Raw genomic sequence first — 24,029 nt, forward strand, 5'->3', positions numbered from 1 at the left:
AAAATTGTTTCTTTGGATTAAACCGCCACGGCGCGAGTCAACGGCCAGCTATTTTGAACCTTCAATCCCAATCGACTCCGTTTTTTTCGACTTTTGAAAACTTCGAAGACCCCAGTCCCCGAGCCGTCATGTCCGTCACAGACAGTGGTATTCATGAGTTAGGGAACTGGGCCGCAGAACAAGGTCGGCCGGCTTGCCGTTCGAATTCGCTGAAAGAAAACCGTCCGCGATTCCATCCCAGAACCATCGCTCGACACAACAACCAGCCGCGCTAAAGGTATCTAGTAGCCATACTGAGCAAGCTGGGTCTTGGTCTTGCTGTCCACATTCGCACCCTGCTCGGCCTTGGCAAGGACACGGCGAGCGGCCTTCTTGCGCTCGTAGTAAGCCTTGCTCTTGACCTTTCGGCGCTCCTCGAGTCTGTAGAAATGTTAGAATTTGTCGATTGACATAAATCACACTCAAGTGATAAATCTGAGATTGTACATACCTGGAAACAACATCCTGGTACTTCCAGCCAACCTCGTGGCTGAGACGGCCAACGGTGCAGTACTTGCGACCGGGACGGAGACGCAGGACACGGAGAGCCTGGGGAACAACGACACGCTTCTTCTTGTCGTAAGGAGGGGGAACACCCTCGAAGACCTTAAGGCGCTCCAGAGCGGCGGCACCACGGGCGGTCTTGTGGGGCATCATACCGCGGATGGCCTTGTAGAGGATACGGGAAGGAGCGCGGAAGTGGAAGGGACCACCACGGGTGGGGTTGAAACGAGTCATCTTGCGAAGGTAGGCGTGGTACTTGACTGTAGGGCGGAATTTCGAGTCAGCTTTCTGATATCCAACTTGTAGTGCACTTCCTCCAATAAAAGTAGGCCCAAAACTGCCATCCAAGAACTGCCAGTGGTTTCGATATGCGGGTGTTTTCCGTCGTGTCTTCCTTCCACGCTGATTCACACAGTTCCCCAATCACATAGAACGCAAAGAAAATATTCGAGAAGGGGTTGAACGTACGCTTCGCGCGGAAGAACTCGCCGGAGATGTTGAGGGCCTCACATCTCACGACGACGATCTTCTGACCGTTGAGCAGCTGCTTGGCGACAGTGCTGGCCAGACGACCGAGGAGGTGTCCTTTGCCGTCGATGACGACCTATTTCCAAACAATTCAAGTCAGCGATACATTCGATATGCACACTTTGCAGGCGAGAGTGGCGGCACTCAGGTCGTTGGGTATAAACGTACCACTGATTCAAAGGAGGACATCCTGGTGATCTTATGTCCCGTGGGATGGATGTTGTCGGCGGTTGTTGTCGTGGGTGTCAAGTCGACGCACACAACGAAGTCGGATGGCTCGATGAGAATGGGTTAAGCGAGGGTCCGCTCACTTTGTGTTAATGGCGAGGGTCGCAGCCCTAAGCCTGACCAATCATGGACCGTAAAAGTCACGTGGTTTGTCTCTCCCGGGTCCGCTCGCATAGTATTACGTAATACTTTTATTTCTCACTGTGCGCCATCATAGTGCTCTTTTCTTTGTGCCGTTAGGGCATTGGCTTAGGGCTGATATACCCTGTTCTTGAAGGTTGTTGTAGATCGAATGATAATCTTCAAGTTGTAACGGGGTTGGAGGCTTTGGTATAATTCCAATGTTCGGTGAGATTGTTCACGTTATGCTAATAGACAACTCGTGGACTATGAATCCCCTTTGCCTTCCACGTAAACCTGTCTCTTGTTGTAAAGTAGTATGTCTTATCGTCTTCCCAATTGTCCGATCTAATGATCTAGCCAACTTCAGGTGGGAACGTTGGGTCCGATGACTAAGATATCCATGAACTCGTCCACGGACAGATCTCGGCCATTGTTTTTCTTTTCCCCGAAAGATCTTTCTTCTCACAGAAATAACCAAGGCCAACGAGACTCCCACCTCATGTTAAACTAATCCTATTCGCTTACGATTCCATACCCACACTCCAATTTGATTTTACGCTCTGAGGCAAGTGTTCTTTCTATACTCGGGTCATGCGACAAAAGACACGTTTTGTCTGTGTCTCTGACACACACGGATGTACGCCGTCCGAAGCGGGCTTCAAGCTACCAGCAGGGGATGTCCTGATTCATGCCGGCGACTTGACAAACAATGGAAGCCTGAAAGAGCTCCGCAAGACAATAGATTGGATCTGCAAGGCCGACTTTGAAATCAAAATCATAGTTGGTGGTCAGTCATTTAACTTGTTGTGCTGGATATAACCCGGGCATTAATGGCTATCCTTGCTGCTCGCCAAATTGCGTCATTCATTAGCAGGGAAAGGTCGATGCAGAGCCCCTAACATTTTGAACAGGCAACCACGATGTCACCTTGGACCCGGAATTCTACAGAGAACATGGAAAAAGATTCCATGGCCAGCACCTCGAAGATTCACAACACTGCCTCAAACTCATCACGGAGTCGCCTTCTGTCACTCTACTTTGCCATGAGCCTGCTTTGATTCGTTTAACGCGAGCAGGCGGACCAAACACAGTGTTCAAAATCTTTGGGTCCCCATACTCCCAATCCCAAGGAAATTGGGCATTCGGATACGAATCAAGGAATGCTGCTGCGCTGTGGGGTCAGATACCAATCGATGCAGACATCGTCGTCACGCATACGCCACCACGATCTCACTGCGACCAAAAGCCGAATGGAATGTTCGTAGGGTGTGTTGCGCTTCGTAGTGCATTAAGCCTCATCAGGCCGCACTTGGCTGTTTGTGGCCATGTACATGAAGGACGAGGATACGAACGAGTTCGCTGGCGAGGCAAGCTTACTAACACAGGGACAGAGAGAGGGACAGAGACAGAGACAGAAACACAGCTAGAATCTGATTCAGTTGACCAAGTCACTCGGGGAATTCTGCCACCCATGGGCAGCAACAAACAGAGCCTAGTTGATTTGACTGGCAAACGGGATCAACGACTAGACAACGAGGGGTTTTCGTATCCCGGGCAAAGACAGCATGATCTAGCAGAGACTCAACCCGTGTCATCAGCATCACCAGGGTCAGAGTCATCTGCTAGTATTCTTGAAATGGCAGGTCCACGGAACTCGCCGAGCGCTCATCCGTCCCTGGGTGCGGGTAGCCATGGCCCCAGTAACCGTGGTTTCGATTACGGCTTGCAAACACTAAGAAAGGAGACCTGCATTGTCAACGCCGCTGTCGTGTCCACTAGCTGGCCGCACCAGGGAGGCAAACGGTTCAATTCGCCGATTGTAGTCGATCTTGAACTTCCCGTGTGGCAGGGAGACCACGCGGTCGCGAATAGGTGAATTGTTTTTCCATAGAATTAAGCAACTTTCGGAAATTACAATTCAGTCGGCCCCATCGATCGTAACGGCAATCTTCCCTTTGCTTTGGCCGTGCATGGTGGCTTGACGCCATTCTCCCTGATACATACAGCAACCTTGTGGGCTTTGGCCCTATTGACACCGGTAGTCGGACGCCTTGATGCATCATGATTTTAACATTGGTCGGCTAGTGACTTGATGCACGATGCTAACTGACTAGTGCTGTCAGATTGTCTCCGCTTACATCATTTATTAATTTACGCGCATTAGCCTCGGTCAAAGCAACTCGAGGATAATCTATACTACGTATTCTATACTGTAGGGATACCTGTAACATATTCTAATATTCGCTAATTCGATAGAAATAAGAAAAGAAGAAATCACCGCAATTCGCTCTCCTCCTCTCAAAATACACAAACACCAGACTTGCCTAGGTACCCCTCTTGTCTCGTGTATACCCCGCATGCAATGGACAAACCCATCTGACCGATCGCAATAACATCGAGCCATATGCACCTGTGATATCACAACCCGAGTTCTTGATTAACACCGTAAGTTCCCAGGTAGTACGATAGACACAAGTCACCTGCAACGGGGATCTGCTCAAACTCAAAACTTCCAGAAACCACAGCGCTTCGAAACGACCTCTTAGTGGCCAACTCCCGGGCCGCAAAGAGCACAGAAATATGAGCCGACCAATCAATAGCTCCTCCCGCCCTCTCCTTGATACCCGATGTGACCATGCGCGGCCGATCATGTATTATCAATCACCGGAGGTTGCCTAAGTGGGAGTCTGTGTTTGTGACCGGTTCTTCAGCAGGGATTTGGGACTGGGACAGCGCTCACACTCCACCCTCGTGGGAAACACATGCTTCTCGCAAGGGCTGCTGTTTAGGCTGGCGCATTCTTTTCCAGAAGGCGTTGAGTGGCTGGACGGAGAGGCCTGGCCATATTTTTATTCTGTACCCCGTATGCACCATGTAATAGTCGAGAGTATTATTGCATGAGAAGGTAGTACCAGACATCATTATTGCAGGCAACCTGCATTGCATCTGCATTTTCCTGTTTCCCGGGTACAAGCCTCCAACCGTTTCGAGCCAATGGTATATAAAGTACATTTTAGTACGTAGTTTGCATATCTCGTATGTTGTACGTTGTATGTTGTATGGCTCCGACTGTTCGGTGCGATTATCCTGACGAAACTACAAACACACCATTAATCCACTGCCAACGCCCAATCGTGGCCTCACCGACTTCGGTCCTAGTGGGGTTGCGTGACTGTCAGGGAGGGGTATCTGTAGATCACGGTTTAAGCGTATAAGGTTACTACCCTGTGTTTCAGAGGGAGGCATTGTGTGACCTCACGAGCTCAACTGATGGGATCGGAGGATTATGGATTCAACTGGTGCAGTCCGGTTGGAAAGAGTGAGAGTCCGTGGTCTAGTCGTGGGGATCGACCAACCCCCGACCGAGGCAAGGTATGCTACAATCACTATCACACAGGAAACTGTCAAATGACAGAGTCAGGCAGATAAGAATAGGAGCTACGGAGTATACAGGTACAATATTGAGGCGGAAATTTGAGGCGGAAATTTGAATGGTGGGTCCTTAGGACACCTTAATACTAAATAGAAAGGTACAACATACATGGCATTCTTAGCAAAATTAAGACTATTTAGGCAATATAGTCATAGTAATATGGCGTAACTACCGAGTGCGGAATATAGAGTAGTAAGATAATGACATGGTGGTAATGCTGACACGGTGTTCGGTATTTGCATTTCCAACAACCTTGTCATGATCCGGGCTGGACATCAGCTCCGTTCAGGCTGTCAGCACCGGTCTGGAAAATGAATGCGCTGCAAAAACCGCAGTCCCGGGTCTAGATGATTTGGAACCAATAGATGGGCCGGACCGTCCGAGACAGGGGAGTACGACGTGGTTTCATCGAGTGTACTGTAATTGTCTCATAGTCTAGAAAGTCAGAGTAATGGTTGGAAGATAGGGCCCGAGGTCTCGGGTGGGGGTTCAACGACACGTTGTCTAGTTAGTCAATGGGCCCGTTGCGGGACAAGTGCCAGCTGTGCCAGCTGTTTTAGCTTAGGAGAGATTATTGAGATTATTGGGTGCGAATGCCTGAAGAGTCCGTTACTGATGTAAGATCTAGAGATCCCCTGTAATATCGAGGGCTGCATTCTGATATAAGGTGAGAATCAAATATATACCACATACAGCATACATAGTTATATGAAACAATATCTCACTATATATAGAAACAGGCACATTCTTCAGCGATGGAACGCTTCGGGAAGGTGGGCATTACAAGTCAGGCACTGATTTCGTTACTTATATCTATGGAGTAACTACAGATACAACAGACACCACCCAATCACACGTTTCAGGTTAAACAAGCGAGTTAGATATGACTGGCTGAGGTCGACAGGCTCAAGACAAGGCGGGAAAAGTTTAAACAGAACCAACTCAAGCCGGATAAAGCGAAAGCAGTGAGGCGACCGAAGCTAAACTGGCTAAAAACCCGCAGGCACTAGTTGGACGAAAGTCGGGGATATGCAGGAGAGACTGAATCGAGAAGAAGAAGGGATTAGCGGCATGACGATTTCCAAGAGAAGGCAGACCGATCCCTTTGGAATCGAGGGATCATGTCCCTCGTGTTAATTCATCGCCCCACGCAGCAAGCCAAGGTGCTGGTGAGGCGTTGATTGGTAGGAATGCGAGCAAATCGGACGAAGTGCTCAGACCAAGTGAATGTCAGTGGGGAAGAGAATGAATTTTTTGTGATTAGATGATTATTCTGACGGAGTACGGAGTAGAGGGAATTAGGATATTAGGTTGGGCATCCTTGTCTCTGAACCTCTTTTCGATGTCTATGTGACTCTTTATACCGCGATATTACATCTCGAATTACCGACCTTCTCTTTGTGGCGCAGTCACTTGTTCGCCCCTGGCATATATCGGTTGGCTGGGAGCGAGAACGGACGGCAACACCGCGGATTTTCATTGTCCAATTTGTATGGCAAATCGCCCATCCTTTTCACAATTCTCTTTAATTCCTTCTGCATTGCAAATCATATCCAGTCCATTCTGGATCGGTGTGGAATTTTTGCTACGTCAACGTCAGGTTGTTGACATTCCATATCGCCCACCGCCTCTTTTCTCCCCCTCTCCCCTCACCTTTTTATCTCCTCTCATCCCATTCAATCCAAGGCATTGAAAGCATACCTTGCCCACAATGTCCTCACCCCCAGATATAGACCCATATGCCGTGCTTGGTGTCGCCAAGGAAGCCACCATCCCTGAAATCAGGGCCGCCCACCGAAAGCGGGTTCTCAAGTGCCATCCGGACAAGATCCAAGATGAGTCGCAGCGCATTGCTGCCCAAGATGAATTCCAGAAAGTCCAGCAAGCCTACGAACTACTCTCGGACGATGTCCGACGCACTAAACATGACCAGAAGGTCAAGATAGCCGAGCTGAAGCGGGAACTGTTGGAACGCAGACGAGCAGACCTAATGCACAACTCCTCGCGGGGAGGTGGATCCGCCAATCGCGAATTCCGCAATGGTCACGTCGTGGAGGAGAGGGCCCCGATGGAGTGCTTCTTCGAGGAAGCAATGCGATTCACGGATGATCCACGACCTATGTCTCGCAAATTTGAAGAGTTTGGCGTGCGCCCAAAGACGAAGCCGACAGAAGAGAAGAAGAGGGTTCGAACACCGATCAACATGTTTCACCAAGCGAAAGAAATGCGGGAGACGGCCAAAGCGACACATTCCGACCGTGCGAAGATGCGCGATCAGGAGCGACGACGACAGACCGAGGCCAAAAAGCATGGCATCTTTGAAGCCTTTGCAGGATCGGACGAGGAGACGTCTGATTCTAGCGCTCCCCATTACGTTCACACGAGACGAACCTCAACAACGCGCCGTGAACGCGAATCGCGACCTCGACCATCGGACTCCTCTCGCCGTCGTGGACGCCACTACGACGAGGATGGCAATGTCTCCGATCATTTGCAATCCAAGATCGATAGTCAGTACTATACTGCGGAGGACTACATCGCAAGCAAAGCCCGGGGTTCAAAGTCCCCACGACAGTACCATGGTCACGACCCGGCGGAACCAGAGTCTGCTTCGCGACCCGCGGGACGGTCCACCCGCACCCGCCGTCATTCTTCGTCGCGCGAGAATTCCTACGAGCATCTGGATTCACCACGAAACTACGATGGCAAGCCACCCAAGATGCAACCCTCTGCGACTTCTCCGGGTATCAAGACGTCTCTCCGTCCTGCGTTCCTCAACACCCGGTCCGCAACCACCTCTGGCTTCACCCGCGCAAAGCGGGACAGTCGCGACCCCACACTATACGAAATGGCCCACGAGCCACTGCCATCGCGAGGTTCCAAAGTGCGCGATCGCAACGACTCGGGCTATTCCAGTCCCACTACTCCTGAAATGCTCCCGAGAGGCGTTTCCCCCAAGACCTCCACCCGCTACAAGATCGTCAAGGAACCAGACCACGTCGTCGTAGAACCGAAATCATCAAAGTACCGCTCAGCAGCGAGATCCCCCGACCGGGATCGTGTACCCCCTACCCGACAGGTGCCCAAGCGAAGCAGTACCTACCAGAACTACACTTCGGAAACCTCGCCTCGGCTTGAGACTCGGTCTTCGCGGCCTTCTTCTCGTCCCCATGCGGACGTCGAATACATTTCTCGCCCGAAAGAGAAGGACATCAAGTACTCCCGGACATACAGTCAAGATGATGTCAGTTACTCGCCGAGACGCGCCCCTTACTATGACGAGGAATATCGTCCTCCTGCCGTGGGGAGACATCAGTCTGCCTATTAATTCAACCATACGACCCATGAAACATGGACACATACGACAAATCACAGCTACAATATGCTTTACATTTTACTTTTAACTTTTTATCTATTATTTCAATCTTATCAGCAAGTCGCGGCGTTTCCAATTCTCCGCTTTTCGCATGTGTCAGCTGTTCCACCGAACATTTGGGAGTACTTAAATTTCCATTCGGGCTGGTCTGGCTGTCCCCGCGCAGTCGGAACAAGAGGCCAGGACCGGGGTATATCTTTGTCACTGCCCTTGGCGCATTAGGGCGGGCATAGGTGGATGGTGTGTTGCATCTGTCTTGCCTCAAACCCTGCACTTATGGCGTTATGAAATTGTCTTATTGGGTTCTACCTACTTCTGACTGCATTCTGCCTGCTCCCGTTCTCGTGTTCTTTCTCCGCTCTCTTCTCTTCTCTATTTTTTTTTTTTATATATATACGTCGTCGCTCCCGGGCTTCAGATACCCCGTGGACTACCAATTGGAGAAATCCAATTCACGAATTACGCTTGTTCACATGATATGATATGCCATAACCTTGATCCTTTGTTGGTCTCTTTGTTTTCTCTATTCTTGTCCCGAGTAAGACGGATATGTTGGGCTGGGCTGGGCTGGGCCACAGAAAGTGGCGGGGTAAGCCTCACACCGGTTTGTGCATGGTGATTGGATTTTCTAAGAATAGACTGTTGATGTATTTAGGCATACCTGTTCGATCAGTGCAACCTTGGAAATGTTGATAAGACTGCAACTACCGACCTGTGCTATACTATTGGGGGGCTGTTCGGCCTTGTTGGGCCGTCAAGGGTCGAGGCTCAATACGAATTTGATTGTCACTTCCGCCCCCTTAGGAACCAACTCAATACAACAAGATTTTATTCTACCCATCCCTGGTCGTCTAAAGTCAAGAGGCTGATACGTTTTTATAGGACATATATTACATATATTATTATCCAGCACGACCTGGTTGACCTGGATGGCCAGATGCGACCTGAAATCCAAGAGATGCTGTCTAAATCTATCGATGAAGATAGCCAATATCAATGGTGAGATGTAATGACGACAAAGTCTTTCTAGGTATCCCGTCAGCCAGGCACATGACTCACACGATTTCTACTCTCGTTTGTTTGAACTATATGCTTGTTTTATCTCTCGATTCTCTGGAAACCGATAGACTGGATTTGAGGCATATTGATGTATTTACTTCTGTTAGACTCTTTTGCCACGGCTTAAATAAAATTGGTATGACACGCTTTTTGGGATAGAAGATTAGCTTGCTCCTTAAGGCCACCAGGCCACCGCAAGTAATTGAGCTTTTTGTGTTTCAGACTTGTTTTTCAGACTTGTTGTACGTTTCCTATATTCACTTATTTGGATTTGGTAATGATGATAGAAGCCTCCTAGAGACAATCGGATATTACATCGAGCCTAGCTCTATACGTTAATCTAGGATGTAAGGTAATGAGTATCTGACTTGGCGAGTCTTTTGAGTGTGATGTGCACGAATTGGCCGACTACTTCCTGCCAGCTTGACCATGGTCCTCCATGGATTAATAACAGGTCATGCTATCAAGGCCTAGTGATGTATCCCCATAGTCTTGTGAGTTCACGGACTCATCTCACTACTTTTATGATTCGTTTCAATAAGGAGAACTATGATGGACTCCGACGCTCAAGAGGTTTAGGGAGGCAGATTGGCTATGGCCCGGTTACTCCAGTATTGGTACTACTGAGCGGTTTGCTCTCATACATGCTCCATTATCAAATGCTGTCGAGTAGTCCATATGCGAGCACATACGTATTGGTGCGTCGAGTTTCTATAGCATACTGGTTGCGCACGGACCAACTGCACCACTGTGGGGCCTGGGGTTCTATCGCCTACAACTAGTTGTACTTGATGCACTCAGTACTATCTAACTTCTCTATTTCAGACTCTCTTTGCTCCGTCGTACAATGCGCCAGAATTTCCATTCTCTCTAAAGGTTATTCACGGTCCCTCGGTTGATCTGAGTGTTGAAATTTCCTCAACAGTGGCGCCGACTCGCATAACATTCGCAGGGATGCCCATCCTTGGAAGTACTACTTCGTACAGGAGGCCACATAAACTGCCGACTTGTCTTCTTAAGGCGGTACTAACAAATGGTATACTTCATTACATGGTAATATCAATATAAAATCACAGTGCTGAAATGAAGATAATCGAACCTATATACAAGAATGGGAGACACCTAGTAGTGGTATCCATATTAAGAGCAAGTCGCTAGGGTTCTAAGCCTTCCTTGGCCCAATTTACTTGCCGTGTCTAGGCGCATGCGCACCAAGTGTCCGTCTTAAACAAGGACGTAGAATGCACACATCTAAAAATCACACAGAGTTAGAACTAAATATACTGGGGTGTTGCATATTCAGAGTGAAGAAGTAGGGCTTACCATAGACAGACCCAATATCATTGAGAACCAGAATACCGCATTCTAGGAAGGAAGTCAGTGAAAGTCGCAGAATATTAAAGCAAGCATATAACAGCTTACATTGAGGATTGTCCGGCCACGGAAAAAGCGAGACTTTTGAATCGCAACAATAGGCAGCTGAAGCATCATAGCCAGGAAACCGTATCCCCGAAGCTTCTTGGTAATGCAGCTCATAACTAGCTCGTGGAATACAGAGCTGACCAAAAATGTGATAAACATAGCCACGGGTTGGGAGAAGTTAGATCGGGCAGGCCAGTAGACATGGCGGAAGAGGAAGTGATGGACAGGGACGTTCCACTCGCGGGAAAATTCCATCCTACATAAAAGCCGGTTAGTCATATCACTCAAACTCATAGGAGCGTAATTTCAACTTACCAGTCACAGGAATTCCACCAGTCTGCATAGAAGTGGCGATCGGCGAACCGAGTCAGCTCTGCAAATGCACCCAGCACATATTCGAAGATGACGAGGAATACCAGCAAGAAGATAATCATGAAGGGGAAGAGGAGCATGCTGATGGTTTCAGCAAGGATGAGAGCCTTGTCTGTGACGCTAGAGACGGCACGGAGTTGGGCGCTGGCCACTGACAACACGGGGACGATGAATTCCTCGCTTGTCAGGGTGAGCAGGAAGATGCAACCAAATACAGCAGCGGCCTTCCAGCCAATTTCTGACCAGCGTCGCTCCTTTCGGCGGGGATACTCTAGCTCATAGCAAAGAGTCGGACAAAAGAGGAAGTCCACATAATTTCCAACGTGCAGATTCTGCGGGTATGAGATGTTGCCTAGCGGGGAGGTCAACTCCGTGGCCAGGTCTTCACGCAGTCTCTCCAATGGCTCTGCGGACTGGTCTTCGTTGGGCTTCTTCATTGACGGCCGACGTCGGTGTACCTCTGGATAATGGATGGCAGCAGGGGGCTCAGGTGACTTTAGGCCTGGCTTATCGAGCGAGGCAAGGCGGCGCTCTGTCTCGCTGAGATGTCCATTATAGAAAGCGTATGAGTGCAGTTTCATCAGAATGGTCAGAGTGTGCAGCGTGAAGAACACCTGTGCAGTCCAGGTCCATTTCATCATGAAGGGCCAGCTGTTTTTCTCAAGTCAGCCCTCTGAGCTCCAGCGCAAAAACCAGCTACTAACTCACTTTATCCATAAAACCAACCACAGTGCTTCGCCCAAGCTCTGTAAGAGCATACCTCCGCGCGACCATCGCAGCCACTGCGGACCACTTCGCCACAGCCGGTGCATAGGCAGGACGAGCCCTGAGCTTACCACCATGGCCGCATCGCTGAGTCCCATCCCCCACACATTGGCCGTCAAGAGACTCCAAACGCGCACCTGCAGGGGGAATCCGGTATCCTTGATATTGCGCAAGATGCTGGTCCCGACCATGATGGCCAAGCCAATCCAAAAGAGAGTGAAGAACCCTCGGAAGTTGTGATAGTCGCTATCGGGATCAAAATGTGACACACGAGGCACATAGTCTATTGTATAAAACAGGCGATTGCGGGCGCGGACTTGCTTCCTCGCGGATGAGATCGAATGCGCTGACGGGGGAGCATCTTCGGAAATAGGGGTTGAGTGGCCACTAATGCGACAAACAGATTAGCTATTTAGATCCAGTCTGGTGCAAGTCGAGAGCAAATTACCTTATATCCTGAATCAGCTTGTCCACTGGAAGAGGGTGCGCCACGTCGGACTTCCCATTCGGCTGTATCGGCACGGCGCGCGGCCGCAGAGCTGCAGACTCATCCTGTGAGACGGCGCTAGACATCCTATATGGACACAAATGCAGGAGTAGGGCGTTTGCACATCGAAGACACTGAGATGGAAACTTAGGAACAGCTATGATTGTGGGTCAGGACTCCGGACTGTTTGAGTTTGTTTGGATTCGAAACCAAAAACACGGGCCGCTACGTCAGACTGCCTTTATATGAGACTATGTACGTTATTACATACATGTGAGCTAGGCAGATGTATTTAGATATAAATTGTTGAATTGTTGAGATGTTTACATGGTATTTGTAGTATCTTTACTTTGATACAACTTAGCTATAGTCCTTTCTCTTGGGATAAGTATGCATTTAGATAGCTATACTCCGTACTGTCCTGTCCTTTAGTTATACTCCGTACTATGTACAGTGACTGGACATAAGTTTCTACACCAATAGCCCCACCCAGTTCACCGCCACCATATTAGTATACCGCCTACCTAAAACGCGTAGTACAAGATCCTATAGTATGAATTCATGGGGGTTTTCGACCGGCAATATATTATATAATCATGGGGGAGTGGGGCCAGGGGTGTAAAAACATATGTCCACTGACTGTACATAACTATGCCTGTATTGTAATTTCAGAAATCTGCCACTTTATGTCATGTTTCTGCCTCAGGTGTAGACTCAAAGGCGGTGTAGCTTATTAGTATCAAAGAGTCAGGTGATCCAGGGTAACCAAGCTAGTCCGTTTCCATACTAGTGCTCTATGCCAAGATGCCAGGTCGACTGCCATGAGGAATAATAATACAACAGTCCAGACCTCCAGACCACGGCCTTGATACTTCTTCATTTCATTGATTTTATAAGCGCGGTGCTTGCTTCACCTTCTTGCGCCTGACTTTGTCCCTTGTCGTCCATTGAATATCTCTCTTCCTCGCCCCGTCGGGGGTCCCTCTCGCCGCCATGTCTTCCCGTAAGTGCTGCCCGCCGCCCCTCCTCTCCCCTGAGATGCAGGCTGACCACCCAATTCAATATTTCTACAGTCAAGCAGTTCATCCGTAATGTCCGATCAGCAAAAACCATCGCCGATGAACGTGCCGTCATCCAAAAAGAAAGCGCCGCTATTCGCGCCTCGTTTCGAGAAGAGAGTCATGACTCCGGCATCCGGTTAGCTTCAGCATCTACCTCAATCGAGTATTCGATCGGCCTCTAACAATTGATAGGAGAAATAATGTCGCCAAGCTCTTGTATCTGTTTACTCTCGGAGAGCGGACTCACTTCGGCCAAATCGAGTGTCTGAAACTACTCGCCTCACACCGATTCGCTGACAAGCGGTTGGGGTATCTGGGGACCATGCTGTTGCTAGATGAGAACCAAGAAGTGTTGACACTTGTGACCAATTCTTTGAAAAAGTAAGTCTCCCTGTAGTACTTGGCTGACCCTGCGCTAACTAAATGTAGTGACCTTAACCACTCCAACCAATATATCGTTGGTCTCGCTCTCTGTACCCTCGGAAATATTGCCTCGGTTGAAATGTCTCGTGATCTGTTCCCCGAAGTCGAAAGCCTTATGTCGACCGCCAACCCCTATATTCGACGGAAAGCAGCGATCTGTGCCATGCGGATATGTCGCAAGGTTCCAGACTTGCACGAGCACTTCCTCGAGAAAGCTAAGAACCTGCTGTCGGACCGGAACCATGGCGTTCTTCTCTGTGGACTGACACTAGCGATTGATCTATGTGAAGCAGAAGAAGAGGAAGACGAGGAAGGAGGACCAGTCGGCGTGATCGAAATGTTCCGGCCGCTGGCTGGAGGACTGGTTCGCGCTTTGAAGGGGCTGACTACTTCCGGGTATGCTCCTGAGCATGATGTGTCCGGTATCACAGATCCTTTCCTCCAAGTCAAGATCCTTCGCTTCTTGCGTGTATTGGGTCGGGGAGATGTGGCCACCAGCGAATTGATCAACGATATTCTGGCCCAGGTGGCCTCCAATACGGATTCCTCGAAGAACGTTGGCAACTCTATTCTATATGAGGCCGTGCTTACGATTCTGGATATTGAAGCCGATTCTGGTCTGAGAGTGCTAGGCGTCAACATCCTTGGCAAATTCTTGGCTAACAAGGACAATAATATCCGTTACGTTGCGTTGAACACCCTGAATAAGGTTGTTGCAATTGAACCAAATGCAGTGCAGAGACATCGCAACACGATCTTGGAATGCCTGCGTGATCCTGATATTAGCATTCGCCGGCGAGCGCTCGATCTCAGCTTCATGTTGATCAACGAAGACAATGTGCGTGTGCTAGTGCGGGAATTGCTGGCCTTCCTGGAGGTGGCCGACAACGAATTCAAGTCCGTGATGACGACACAGATAGGCATCGCGGCTGATCGGTTCGCACCCAACAAGCGCTGGCACATGGACACCATTTTGCGGGTTCTTAAGCTGGCTGGGAATTACGTCAAAGAACAGATCTTGTCTTCATTCGTCCGTCTCATTGCGACTACCCCTGATCTGCAAACCTACGCGGTACAAAAGCTCTACTCCTCATTGAAGGAGGACATCTCACAAGAAGGTCTCACACTGGCTGCGACATGGACCATTGGTGAATATGCCGATAGCCTACTCCAGGGTGGTCAGTACGAGGAAGAAGAACTGGTCAAGGAGGTTCGGGAGAGTGATCTTGTCGACCTCTTCACCAACATTCTCAACAGCACCTACGCCTCTCAGATTGCTGTCGAATACATCATTACTGCAGCCATGAAGCTTACTGTGCGCATGTCGGATCCCGCTCAAATTGAACGCATTCGCCGTTTACTTTCCAGCCGGACCGCGGACCTAAGTGTAGAAATTCAACAGCGTGCCGTTGAATACACCAACCTTTTCGGCTACGATCAAATCCGCCGTGGCGTGCTCGAGCGCATGCCCGCGCCTGAGATCCGCGAGGAACAACGGGTACTAGGTGCTGCTTCCACTACTAAGAAACGTCAGAGTAAGCTTCTCCGTGGGAAATCGACCACAAAGGTCGCCAAACCTGCAGAGCATGACCTGCTCCTTGACCTGGTTGGCGGAGACGCTCCTGTCACGAGCCCTACCTCCAATGGATCGAACACCGCCGATCTGCTGGCAGACATTCTTGGCGGAGACTCGGGCATGTCATCTCCATCGCCGGGACCTGCTGGCCAAAAGAATCCGAATAGCGCCATCATGGACCTGTTTGGCTCCAACGGTCCTTCGCCTCAGCCCACACAACCCGCATCCGCCTCGATGGATCTGCTAGGTGCAGGAGGCCTGGGTGCCTCTGCACCCTCACCCTCCGTCTCTCCCGCGCCTGTCACTGCTTCGACCCCTGCACACACCGCGCTCAACAAGGACGGCCTCGTCCTTACCTTGCAGGTTCAGCGAAGCGGTACCAATGCCCAGATCCTGGCCCGATTCCGCAACGATGCCAGCTTCGGCCGATTTACTAGCGTCGGCTTGCAAGCCGCCGTGCCAAAGAGCCAGCGGTTGCAGCTGAGCGCAATCAGCAAGGCTGATTTAGATGCCGGCGACGAAGGCACACAACAAATGCGTGTGACCGCTCTTAACGGGGTATGTCTAGATCTCCCTCCTATCTTACACGTTTACATTCTTCAAGTCTCAAACTAACTGATTACCTTCAGGGCCTTCCTGCCAAACTTCGTCTCCGTCTTCGTGTCACTTCCGCCCGCGACGGCGGAAACCCTGTCACCGACCAAGTGGACTGGTCCGAGCCGTAGATCAAATCGGTGGCAGCGATGCTAAAAGTCCATCCGAACGAATGTTTAATTTTCCCATGAACAGTCAAATCCACTTCTATACACCCCGGTTATCGTGCACCTTCTTCGCTTTTGCTATTTATCTAGAATTTTGTTTTGCCATTCATTTCCTTTTCTCCTATACGTCGTTTCACTACTTGGAGGGAGGGATTGTTCTTATTGTACATGCTTCAGATGAAAGTTTTAGCGTATGAGAAAGTGCAGGGTGTATTCGCATCGAGCCGATATCCTAGCACTACTAGTAGTGTGTTCCTACATGTATGTACTCATCAGATACTAATAGAGTGCATTGTGACACAGACTAGATCCAAAACATAGAACACAATGCAATAGGCGATAAAAAGCAAGGCTCTATGACCTTCAAAAGAGAACCCAGATCAACTGCAGCCTCCGCATGAGAAGAAACAAAAATAAATATATATTTCCCAGGAAACAAACAATGAACTCCAGCGCAGGAAACCAAGGAATGCAAAGTCATATGATTTATTCAAATCCAAAGCGTGAGTCCAATCTATAAGGTAAAAACGGAATATACCGAGCACCAGAATGGTATATAATATGGAGAGCAAGTCCAAACAAGTAGCCAAGCTAATCAGATATGCTCAATGGGGCCTTCGGGAAGTAGCACCTCTCCCTCTCTCCGGTCACGGGGCAAACAAGCCTTGAGCGGAGGGCGGACGATGTCATTGAACATAAAAGTTCCGTAGACAAGAAGCGCAAATCCGGCAACTTGGAGCCATTTGAAGGTCTCCCAGCCGAGTCCAAGCGAGACAATCCAGATGAAGAGCGTGCGGCAGGTGTCGATTGTGCTACGGGAGGTAGCAGAGACAGTGCGGGTGACAGACAGACCGAAGAAGTTGAAGCCACTGGAACAGATGTTAGAGGGGAGGGCGGGAAATTGGAGTTGAGAAGCAAGATCAACACATACCCGATACTGATCATGATAAACAAGCTGGATATGGCAACAGCACGGTTATTGAGAACCTCGTGCAATCCCTGCTTGACATCAAAGTAGCCATATCGGCCGGCATCGGTCCGTCCGACAGTAAGATACATGATCACCATGCCAACGACAGTAACCAAGAATCCGAACACGCCTTCCCAACCCACAACATGGATCGGTTGCATGGCGTAATTCTCCAGAATCCACTCCTCCAACACAAACTGTGTGGCCGTGAAGATCTGCGCTGCGGCAATAAGCAGCACACCAATGATAGCCTGGACAGCCTCAGGGGTCCGAGCGACAACACGCGCCTGCATAAGACCATGCGAGACTGCATTGCTAGCACTCCCATCCTGAGTGATATCGTGGTCTGAATCTCCACTGAATAGAGCTCCGGAAAGACCCACAATAGCCACACCTAGAACGACAATGAAGAGTGCACTCCACTGGTATAAGTGGAGCTTGCGGCGAAGGAAGAGGACACTGAACAGGCCTACAAATAGAACCAGGGCACCCCGGGTCATCTGGTAGATACTGGCTGCCACAAAGAGAAGACCCACGTTCATGAGGGTCGTGCCGGCGATATCGCAGCTAGACGGCGCTGCAAGAAGTAGGATCTTCCATCCGCGGAGTGGGATGCGGCTGTCATCTTCGGGTAGGGACTTGGGGTGTCTGCTATCGCTGTCGAGTTCATCGACTATGTTGTCATCCTCATAATTGATGCCTTCATCATCGCCGTTTATCGGGTGATATCCGCCAGTTAGGAGGGGTGAGGGGTCACTGGATAGGCGCGGTGCGATGTATTGGCGGTAGAGGAAGGTTAAGCCGACAACTAGCCAGCAGCCCATTTCACCCATAAACATTACGGCTCTGCATTACCGCCTGGTGTCAGCATTAATCACTAGCATTGTAAGGCTGTATCATCGGCACGGGGTGGAGCCTACGTCTGAATGACTGGCTGCTCAAACAGCTTTCGTTGGCTGGGATCTGGGGAATCGCAGTTTCGCACACATTGCATATCCTGTTTAAGATGGGCCAATTAGTTCGTGTTTCTTTGTAGCTTGAATCGAATCAAGGACGCACCTGATACTTGTTGAGAATGGTGTTGCACACCCCAGTCACGAGCATCATCGTGACCAGGAGGGGAATGAGGGCATTGTTCGCCATCTTGTCCCACTAAAATAAAACTGGTTGATAGAAGTTACTCCAAGAGTTAGGAGGATGGATGAAGTGATCGGAGGGTCAGTGAGGAGACAAAGCGGAGGTGAGCTTATCTGAGCTTGGCGGCTGATAGCATTTGTCACGGTACCCACAAGGTACCCGCCGACATGACTTCATGTTTGGCTTCATTTGGCACATACAATGTACGTAGTACATATGTAGTACAACATATGTCCTTGATATTACTCTCTAGTGCTACATAGTATGTATAGAATCCTGGTTTTCCAAAAAGAATTATGAAATTCAAAGTAAATAATCCAGTTGAGAACCTATCCAGGTTCTTTCTCCAAACGCCATCGCTGAGGCCAATGGACAACACAAAAAAGTCCAGAAATGATTAGAACCCCAAAAGGTCAATCCCTAAGGATCACAAGAAATTAACCAAGATTCCTGCGTGGTAGTGTACAAACGCATCGCTCCTGAGCCATATATACGCTAGAAACGAATTCGCCGAAATAAAATGTTTCATAAACTCAAGTCCATCTTCGTGTAGGACTTAACACTGTGTACATGCTCTCAATTAGACAAGAAAAATTTCACTTTCTTCAAGTCATTTGGATGGGAATACCTTCCCTCTCGTAGCGCGCAACAGCATCCCAGTCAACCTCAAGTTGGCCCATAGGTCCGATACCCTTGACCTGGATCTCAGGCGGAATGCGGATCCACTCTGCGGCCCTTGCAATGGACTCATCGTCCCAAGGTTCATAAAACTTCTCCAAAAAAGCAGCCTCTTCGGCCTCGTCTGGGGGAGTCAGACTAGCAAAGGCAACCCAGTCATCATCCACCGGAGTAGCTTCATTGATATCGAAGTCCTCGAGCGAGTCATAGCCAAGGTGAGGCAGATCCTTGCTCGCGAGGTTCGAAAAGGTATCATGGATTGTATCAAGTGAGGTGGGGCACTCCGCCCAGGGATCCTTTGTGTCGCTATCATCTAGTTTGATAACATCCTTCTTTTCATCCTTGCCAGCAGGCCTTGTTCCCTTGACAGTGGACAACTGCGGAGTGAGCAGCTGAGTTGATGCTGCAGCAGGAGACGCGGTCTTGGCTCCGAATTGGCTAGTGATCCTGGCCATGGGCGTGTTGTTGGCAATGAGAGGGGTAGCCATACTTTGTTTTACCGGAGAAGCTGCTACACTAAGCTTGGTGGAGGGCGGCACTGATCCGAGCGTGGCTATCTGCTGGGCTTCCGGGCTGTCGTCGGGGTTCAGTCCAAGACCCATCGAAATACTTTCATGGTAATATTTGAGATAATCCTCGATCATCTCTTCTTCCTCGGGTTGATGGCTTTCTTCGATGTGCTTATCCAAGACGGCTTGCGTAGGGAATCCTTGGTAGTGATGTTGACATTCAACCACACTGCATTTGAAAGCACCTGCCATGGCTGCAGCATTAGATGTGGCGTCCGCCACCGCTTTGTTGTATTTTGCCGCTGCGCCAGGGGCTGCAGTTGCTTGAATCGGGGACGATGCCACGCCATGAGACTGCTTCCGCTTTTTGGGGGGAGGCAGTTTAAGGTTCTCGGGTGCAAGTCCGCCTGGGGCATACTGAGGGACGCCCCTAGGAGATGGGGCTGCAAAAGGTGCAGCTGGGGCATTTGCAACAGACTGGGTAGAGGCGCGCCGGGCTCGCTGCAGGGCTTCTTCCTGTGCCTGCAACTGCTGCAGGTTGGTCGCGTTCAGTGCTGGCATGTTGCCTTGCATTGCCTGGGCGTTGGAGGTAGGAGGTTGGGAGGCGTTAGGACGCTGACCTTGTTGTTGCATGCGAGAAATCATCACTGCGAACAACTTTCGCATAAAAAGGACAGCACCAGTGAGGTAATCGGGAGTCACTGTGAAATGGTCATTTACAACCCAATCCTGCGAGGGCTTGAACTGCCTCATCAATTGGATACGCTAAGTAAAATCAGATTAGTAAACAAACGATCATGATATCAAGGGGGAGCTTACCATAGCGAGGAGGTTCTTAACATTCTTCTCCTGGCCATGCATCTTTGCAAACCATTGTACAAGGGCATCTAAGCGGCCGAGAACATCCAAGGCTTCACGCAGTTGTTTAGTCATGGCGGCCTTCTGTTCGGGCGAGACGGGTATAGGCTTCGCGGGTGGAGCGTTCTTGGCGATGTCATTATAAACCTCCATAACTTGGGCCGGTAGGTTCCTGTTCCATGCCTCGTCGGCGGCAGCTCTGCTGAGTACCTGGCCCCGACTTTGAGACTGTTGCCTCCGCATGTGTGCCTCAACCTGGGCTCGCTGTTGAGGAGTCATTTGTGCAAGATGTTCCTGTGTGAAAGGGAGACCTGGCCGTTGGGGGGTCGTGCCTGGAGCGCCTGGAACTGCCACAGGCTGGCTCATCTGGGGCGTAGCTGTAGCTCGAGTTTCTGCCGGATCATCTGCGTTGGGTCTCTTCTTTGAGGCTTGCTTCCCGATAGCACCCTTGGCACCTTTAGCCGCGGCTGCAGTTTGAGTCTTTGCGTTCGCCGCTTGAGGGGTCGTTTGCGGCAGTTGAGGATGCTGTGGCTTGATTTGGGGGACAGGCTGTACTGCAGGGACCGGAGGTTGAGTGACCGCCGGTTGGTTTAGCTGACCTGGGTGCGCGTTTCCATCAAGTTGCATTGCTCGGTTCTGTGCAGCCTGCATCATCTGCTTTTGGCGGTTTCGGTACAGAATCTCCCGAATCTGCTCGTCAGTAAAGTTTGACGCCTGGGGTCCAAGCTTTTGACGAGCCATTGAGATGTCTTGCGCGGAGATTGGCCGCATGGCTGCCATACTCATAGCAGCGGCTTGTTGACCAGAAGGGAAGCCTGGCGCGTTAGTAAACGGAGCCGGAGTGCCTTGGAATGGAGTTGGCGCTGGACCCTGGCCATTCCTCGCTTGATTCGCAGAAGCTGAGATCATTTGGCCAAGATGAAGTTTCTGGAGCATCATAAGACGCGGGAGGTCGTTGGGGCTTGCAATTTGAGGGTTCGAATTTGCCCATTGCTTGAGTTGGCCCCATGATTTGACATTGTTAGGAACTTGCATCGAAGTGCCATTCATGTTCAGAATAGACGGTGGGAAAGATATGCGGTCCATTTGCTTGGCCTGCTCAGGGGTCATCTCCACGCCATTGTTTTGCTGCCGCAGCAGTTGGAGCTTATAAACTTCGTTCTGGCGTTGTTGACGTTGCAGCTGAGTCATTTGCTGGCCTTGAGGTATTCCCGAGTTCATATCCTGCGGGGCACCCATCGAGCCTCTCATCATGGCGTTGCCCATCTGGTTATTCATCATTGCTTGGGCTTGGCCCGATTGATGTTGTGGTTGCTGACCGGGGTTGGCTCGAGCCATGTTATTGAGAGCGGCACGACGTTGCTGCATGATAAAAGCCCGAGCCTGTTCAGGAGGCATACGAGCGAGTTGTTCCTGGATGTGGGGCGGAATATTGGGAGGCATTTGCACCTGACCTTGCATCGCAGCCTGTCCAGCAACGCCAGCCGGGTGCTGGCCCATGTTTGCAGGTCGGGACGGTGGTCGGGCTTGCGGGGGCACCTGTACCGGAGACATCTGACCCGGGGCCATGGGTTGATTCAGCATAGGCATGACGGGGCTTTGTCCATTCAGTTGTGGCTGTGATTGGGGGGTTACTTGGCCACCATGACCCGACATCGCCATCTGCGCCTTCTGCGCCGCTTGTGCGCGCGCTTGAGCCTGAGACTGTGCCTGGAACTGCATTCGATCCTGGGGAGCACTAGGCCCACCCTGCATATGCTGCTGCTGGGCAAGGAACTGAGCCTGGGCGTTTGGATTATTGGCGTTCATATTCGTCTGGCCATTCTGGCCCATCTGCTGTGGGAACATGTTGTTGTTATTATTCGGGAATGGGGTCTGGTTCATTTGAGAAGAGCTTGCAGGAACGACTAGCTGCCCAGCCTCCTGTGAGCGCAGGCCATCTGCTTGCTGTCCTTGGATGTTTTCCACATTGCCAATGAAGTTCGGGGGTTCTATCGTCTGACCGGGATTTCCGGGAAATGCGGAATTGCGTTGAAGGTTTAACATGTTTTGAAGCATCTGTCGCTGGTGTTGAGAATTCATCATGGGATCTCCCATTATGTTACCATTCGCATCCACCCCGCCATTTGGCCCACGTCCCCCCATTTCTAAACGAGCGCGACGATGGCGTCTGATCTGGTTGAGAGCCTGAGAGCGGAAGAAATAGGTCATTGGCTCAAGGTTCTTCCGTGCCAGATATTGCCGCTGCTCGGGTGTCATGTTTGACAGGTTCATTTTGATCTTCTCCATATCTTCCGGGCTGGTTTTATTCAACATCTCGTTTGCCAGTCGAGAGACATGGTCAAGGTCTTGGGCTGAAAGGGTGCTGAGGTCGTCGACCATGGGAATTCCATTGCCAGGGCGCTGTTGGGGTCGCTGCTGCTGCTGCTGTTGTTGCTGCTGCTGTTGTTGCTGCTGCTGGTGGAGCATCGCCTGCGACTGCTGTTGCTGTCGCTGTTGCTGCATTGCTGCCTGCTGGTTCTGCCCATTCATGCCCATTGCCATCTGCTGTTGGCCAGAAACCGGGGATGCCTGCATCTGATTCATGTGCTGCGGAAAAGCGCCTGGAATTTGATTCTGACCAGCCCCCGTCTGGGACATCATTCCACTTTGGTAAGCGACCGCGGCCTGTCTCTCTCGTGTGTTCCTGATGTGAAGAAGCTTTTCCGTGCATTCCTTCTCATATTCGATCTTCTCGTTGGCTTTGGTGAATGCTTTTAATTCGAAACTCATGGCCGCCTGGGCCGCTTGGTGGAGATCGATGCGAGGTTGGATCAAACGGAGGGAGGTGATCCTAATTCATGTAACGGTTAGGCCAGATAAAAGTGAACGCGCGAAGCCAGTTTTCACAGGCAGAAGGTGCAACTTACATTTGATAAACATTGGTCGCCCGTGTCTTGATTAGAACTTCTGCCTTCCATCCTCCGTACGGTCCCTGATTTTGCAACATTTGCGCAACATAGGTCATCATAGCTTGCACACTGTCGTTCTTTGGGACCTGCATGTTTGGGTTCATTCTCATCGCAGTATTCGGGGCTGGCCGGCCAGGCCCCGCGCCCGGGTTGGGGAACTCTCCGGGATTCATAGCGGACACCCCATCAATGGTGGACGGGCAATCCGCGAAGAGGTTCCGTGAAGGTTAGCATTCGCTGGAGTACCATGCGCAACTGTGACGATATCGCAAGGTTAGTGAGAAGACGCAAGGACGGTGTTCAACACGGGTCGCTGATCAGCGGGAGAAAAAAAAGGTAGGTGCTGGTGTGGAACCGTGATTCGAGTCGATCAGGGAGGGTGGGGATGGGTGGAAAATGGACGAAACGGAGGACAGGAGGGACTGGAGGGAACCAACACCAACGCAACGAGGAGAGCAAGGCTTTCGGGCACCAGCGTCAGATGGATTCAATTCGCTGGCCAGCACCTGATTGTGGCTTGGAGCGAATGATAGCAGTTTGTAGGGGAGATGGGATCCGTGACAGGGATCATGCAGCTTTCAAGTCGCACCGGGCCTCAGTTGCTGTCCTCACTACACAATGGCAAGAAGATTCGGGGGGAGAGAAAGAACACAAGTACTTACCGAGAATCAGAATGCCACTAGGACAAAGAGATGAGTGCACAGATCTTAAAGCTAGAGGGGGGCAAAGAGTGAAGTGGCGGTCGAGTGAAGGATATTATTATGGTATG

General features: G+C 50.4%; 7 protein-coding genes across 7 annotated transcripts; 3 read left to right on the forward strand and 4 right to left on the reverse strand.

The window, feature by feature from the left end:
• Positions 1-281: 281 nt before the first annotated feature.
• Positions 282-1,260, reverse strand: N7518_006524 (60S ribosomal protein uL13; the record flags this gene model as incomplete). The annotated part of the gene is made up of 4 exons (XM_057187451.1): positions 282-420; positions 491-803; positions 1,012-1,147; positions 1,240-1,260. 4 exons carry the CDS (start codon positions 1,258-1,260, stop codon positions 282-284), a joined length of 609 nt encoding a protein of 202 aa, XP_057039154.1.
• A 753-nt stretch (positions 1,261-2,013) lies between these two features.
• On the forward strand, positions 2,014-3,298 carry N7518_006525 (metallophosphatase domain-containing protein; the record flags this gene model as incomplete). Its single annotated transcript, XM_057187452.1, has 2 exons — positions 2,014-2,209; positions 2,334-3,298. 2 exons carry the CDS (start codon positions 2,014-2,016, stop codon positions 3,296-3,298), a joined length of 1,161 nt encoding a protein of 386 aa, XP_057039155.1.
• Positions 3,299-6,566: 3,268 nt separating this feature from the next.
• Positions 6,567-8,183, forward strand: N7518_006526 (J domain-containing protein; the record flags this gene model as incomplete). The annotated part of the gene is made up of 1 exon (XM_057187453.1): positions 6,567-8,183. One exon carries the CDS (start codon positions 6,567-6,569, stop codon positions 8,181-8,183), a length of 1,617 nt encoding a protein of 538 aa, XP_057039156.1.
• Positions 8,184-10,514: 2,331 nt separating this feature from the next.
• On the reverse strand, positions 10,515-12,422 carry N7518_006527 (putative sterol o-acyltransferase (APE2); the record flags this gene model as incomplete). Its single annotated transcript, XM_057187454.1, has 6 exons — positions 10,515-10,541; positions 10,614-10,655; positions 10,713-10,968; positions 11,028-11,735; positions 11,793-12,236; positions 12,298-12,422. The coding sequence occupies 6 exons, from the start codon at positions 12,420-12,422 to the stop codon at positions 10,515-10,517; spliced, it is 1,602 nt and encodes a 533-aa protein (XP_057039157.1).
• An 870-nt stretch (positions 12,423-13,292) lies between these two features.
• Positions 13,293-16,121, forward strand: N7518_006528 (AP-1 complex subunit gamma; the record flags this gene model as incomplete). The annotated part of the gene is made up of 5 exons (XM_057187455.1): positions 13,293-13,339; positions 13,410-13,533; positions 13,590-13,778; positions 13,827-15,954; positions 16,026-16,121. The coding sequence occupies exons 1-5, from the start codon at positions 13,330-13,332 to the stop codon at positions 16,119-16,121; spliced, it is 2,547 nt and encodes an 848-aa protein (XP_057039158.1). The 5' UTR covers positions 13,293-13,329.
• Positions 16,122-16,752: 631 nt separating this feature from the next.
• Positions 16,753-18,270, reverse strand: N7518_006529 (putative nucleotide-sugar transporter; the record flags this gene model as incomplete). Its single annotated transcript, XM_057187456.1, has 4 exons — positions 16,753-17,026; positions 17,089-17,973; positions 18,048-18,124; positions 18,187-18,270. The coding sequence occupies 4 exons, from the start codon at positions 18,268-18,270 to the stop codon at positions 16,753-16,755; spliced, it is 1,320 nt and encodes a 439-aa protein (XP_057039159.1).
• A 599-nt stretch (positions 18,271-18,869) lies between these two features.
• On the reverse strand, positions 18,870-23,433 carry N7518_006530 (uncharacterized protein; the record flags this gene model as incomplete). The annotated part of the gene is made up of 3 exons (XM_057187457.1): positions 18,870-20,216; positions 20,271-23,142; positions 23,219-23,433. The coding sequence occupies 3 exons, from the start codon at positions 23,431-23,433 to the stop codon at positions 18,870-18,872; spliced, it is 4,434 nt and encodes a 1,477-aa protein (XP_057039160.1).
• Between the last annotated feature and the right edge of the window lie 596 nt (positions 23,434-24,029).

This window comes from Penicillium psychrosexuale (genome assembly GCF_028828465.1).
Source record: "Penicillium psychrosexuale strain IBT 29551 chromosome Unknown utg000004l, whole genome shotgun sequence".
Classification (NCBI taxonomy): Eukaryota; Fungi; Ascomycota; class Eurotiomycetes; order Eurotiales; family Aspergillaceae; genus Penicillium; species Penicillium psychrosexuale.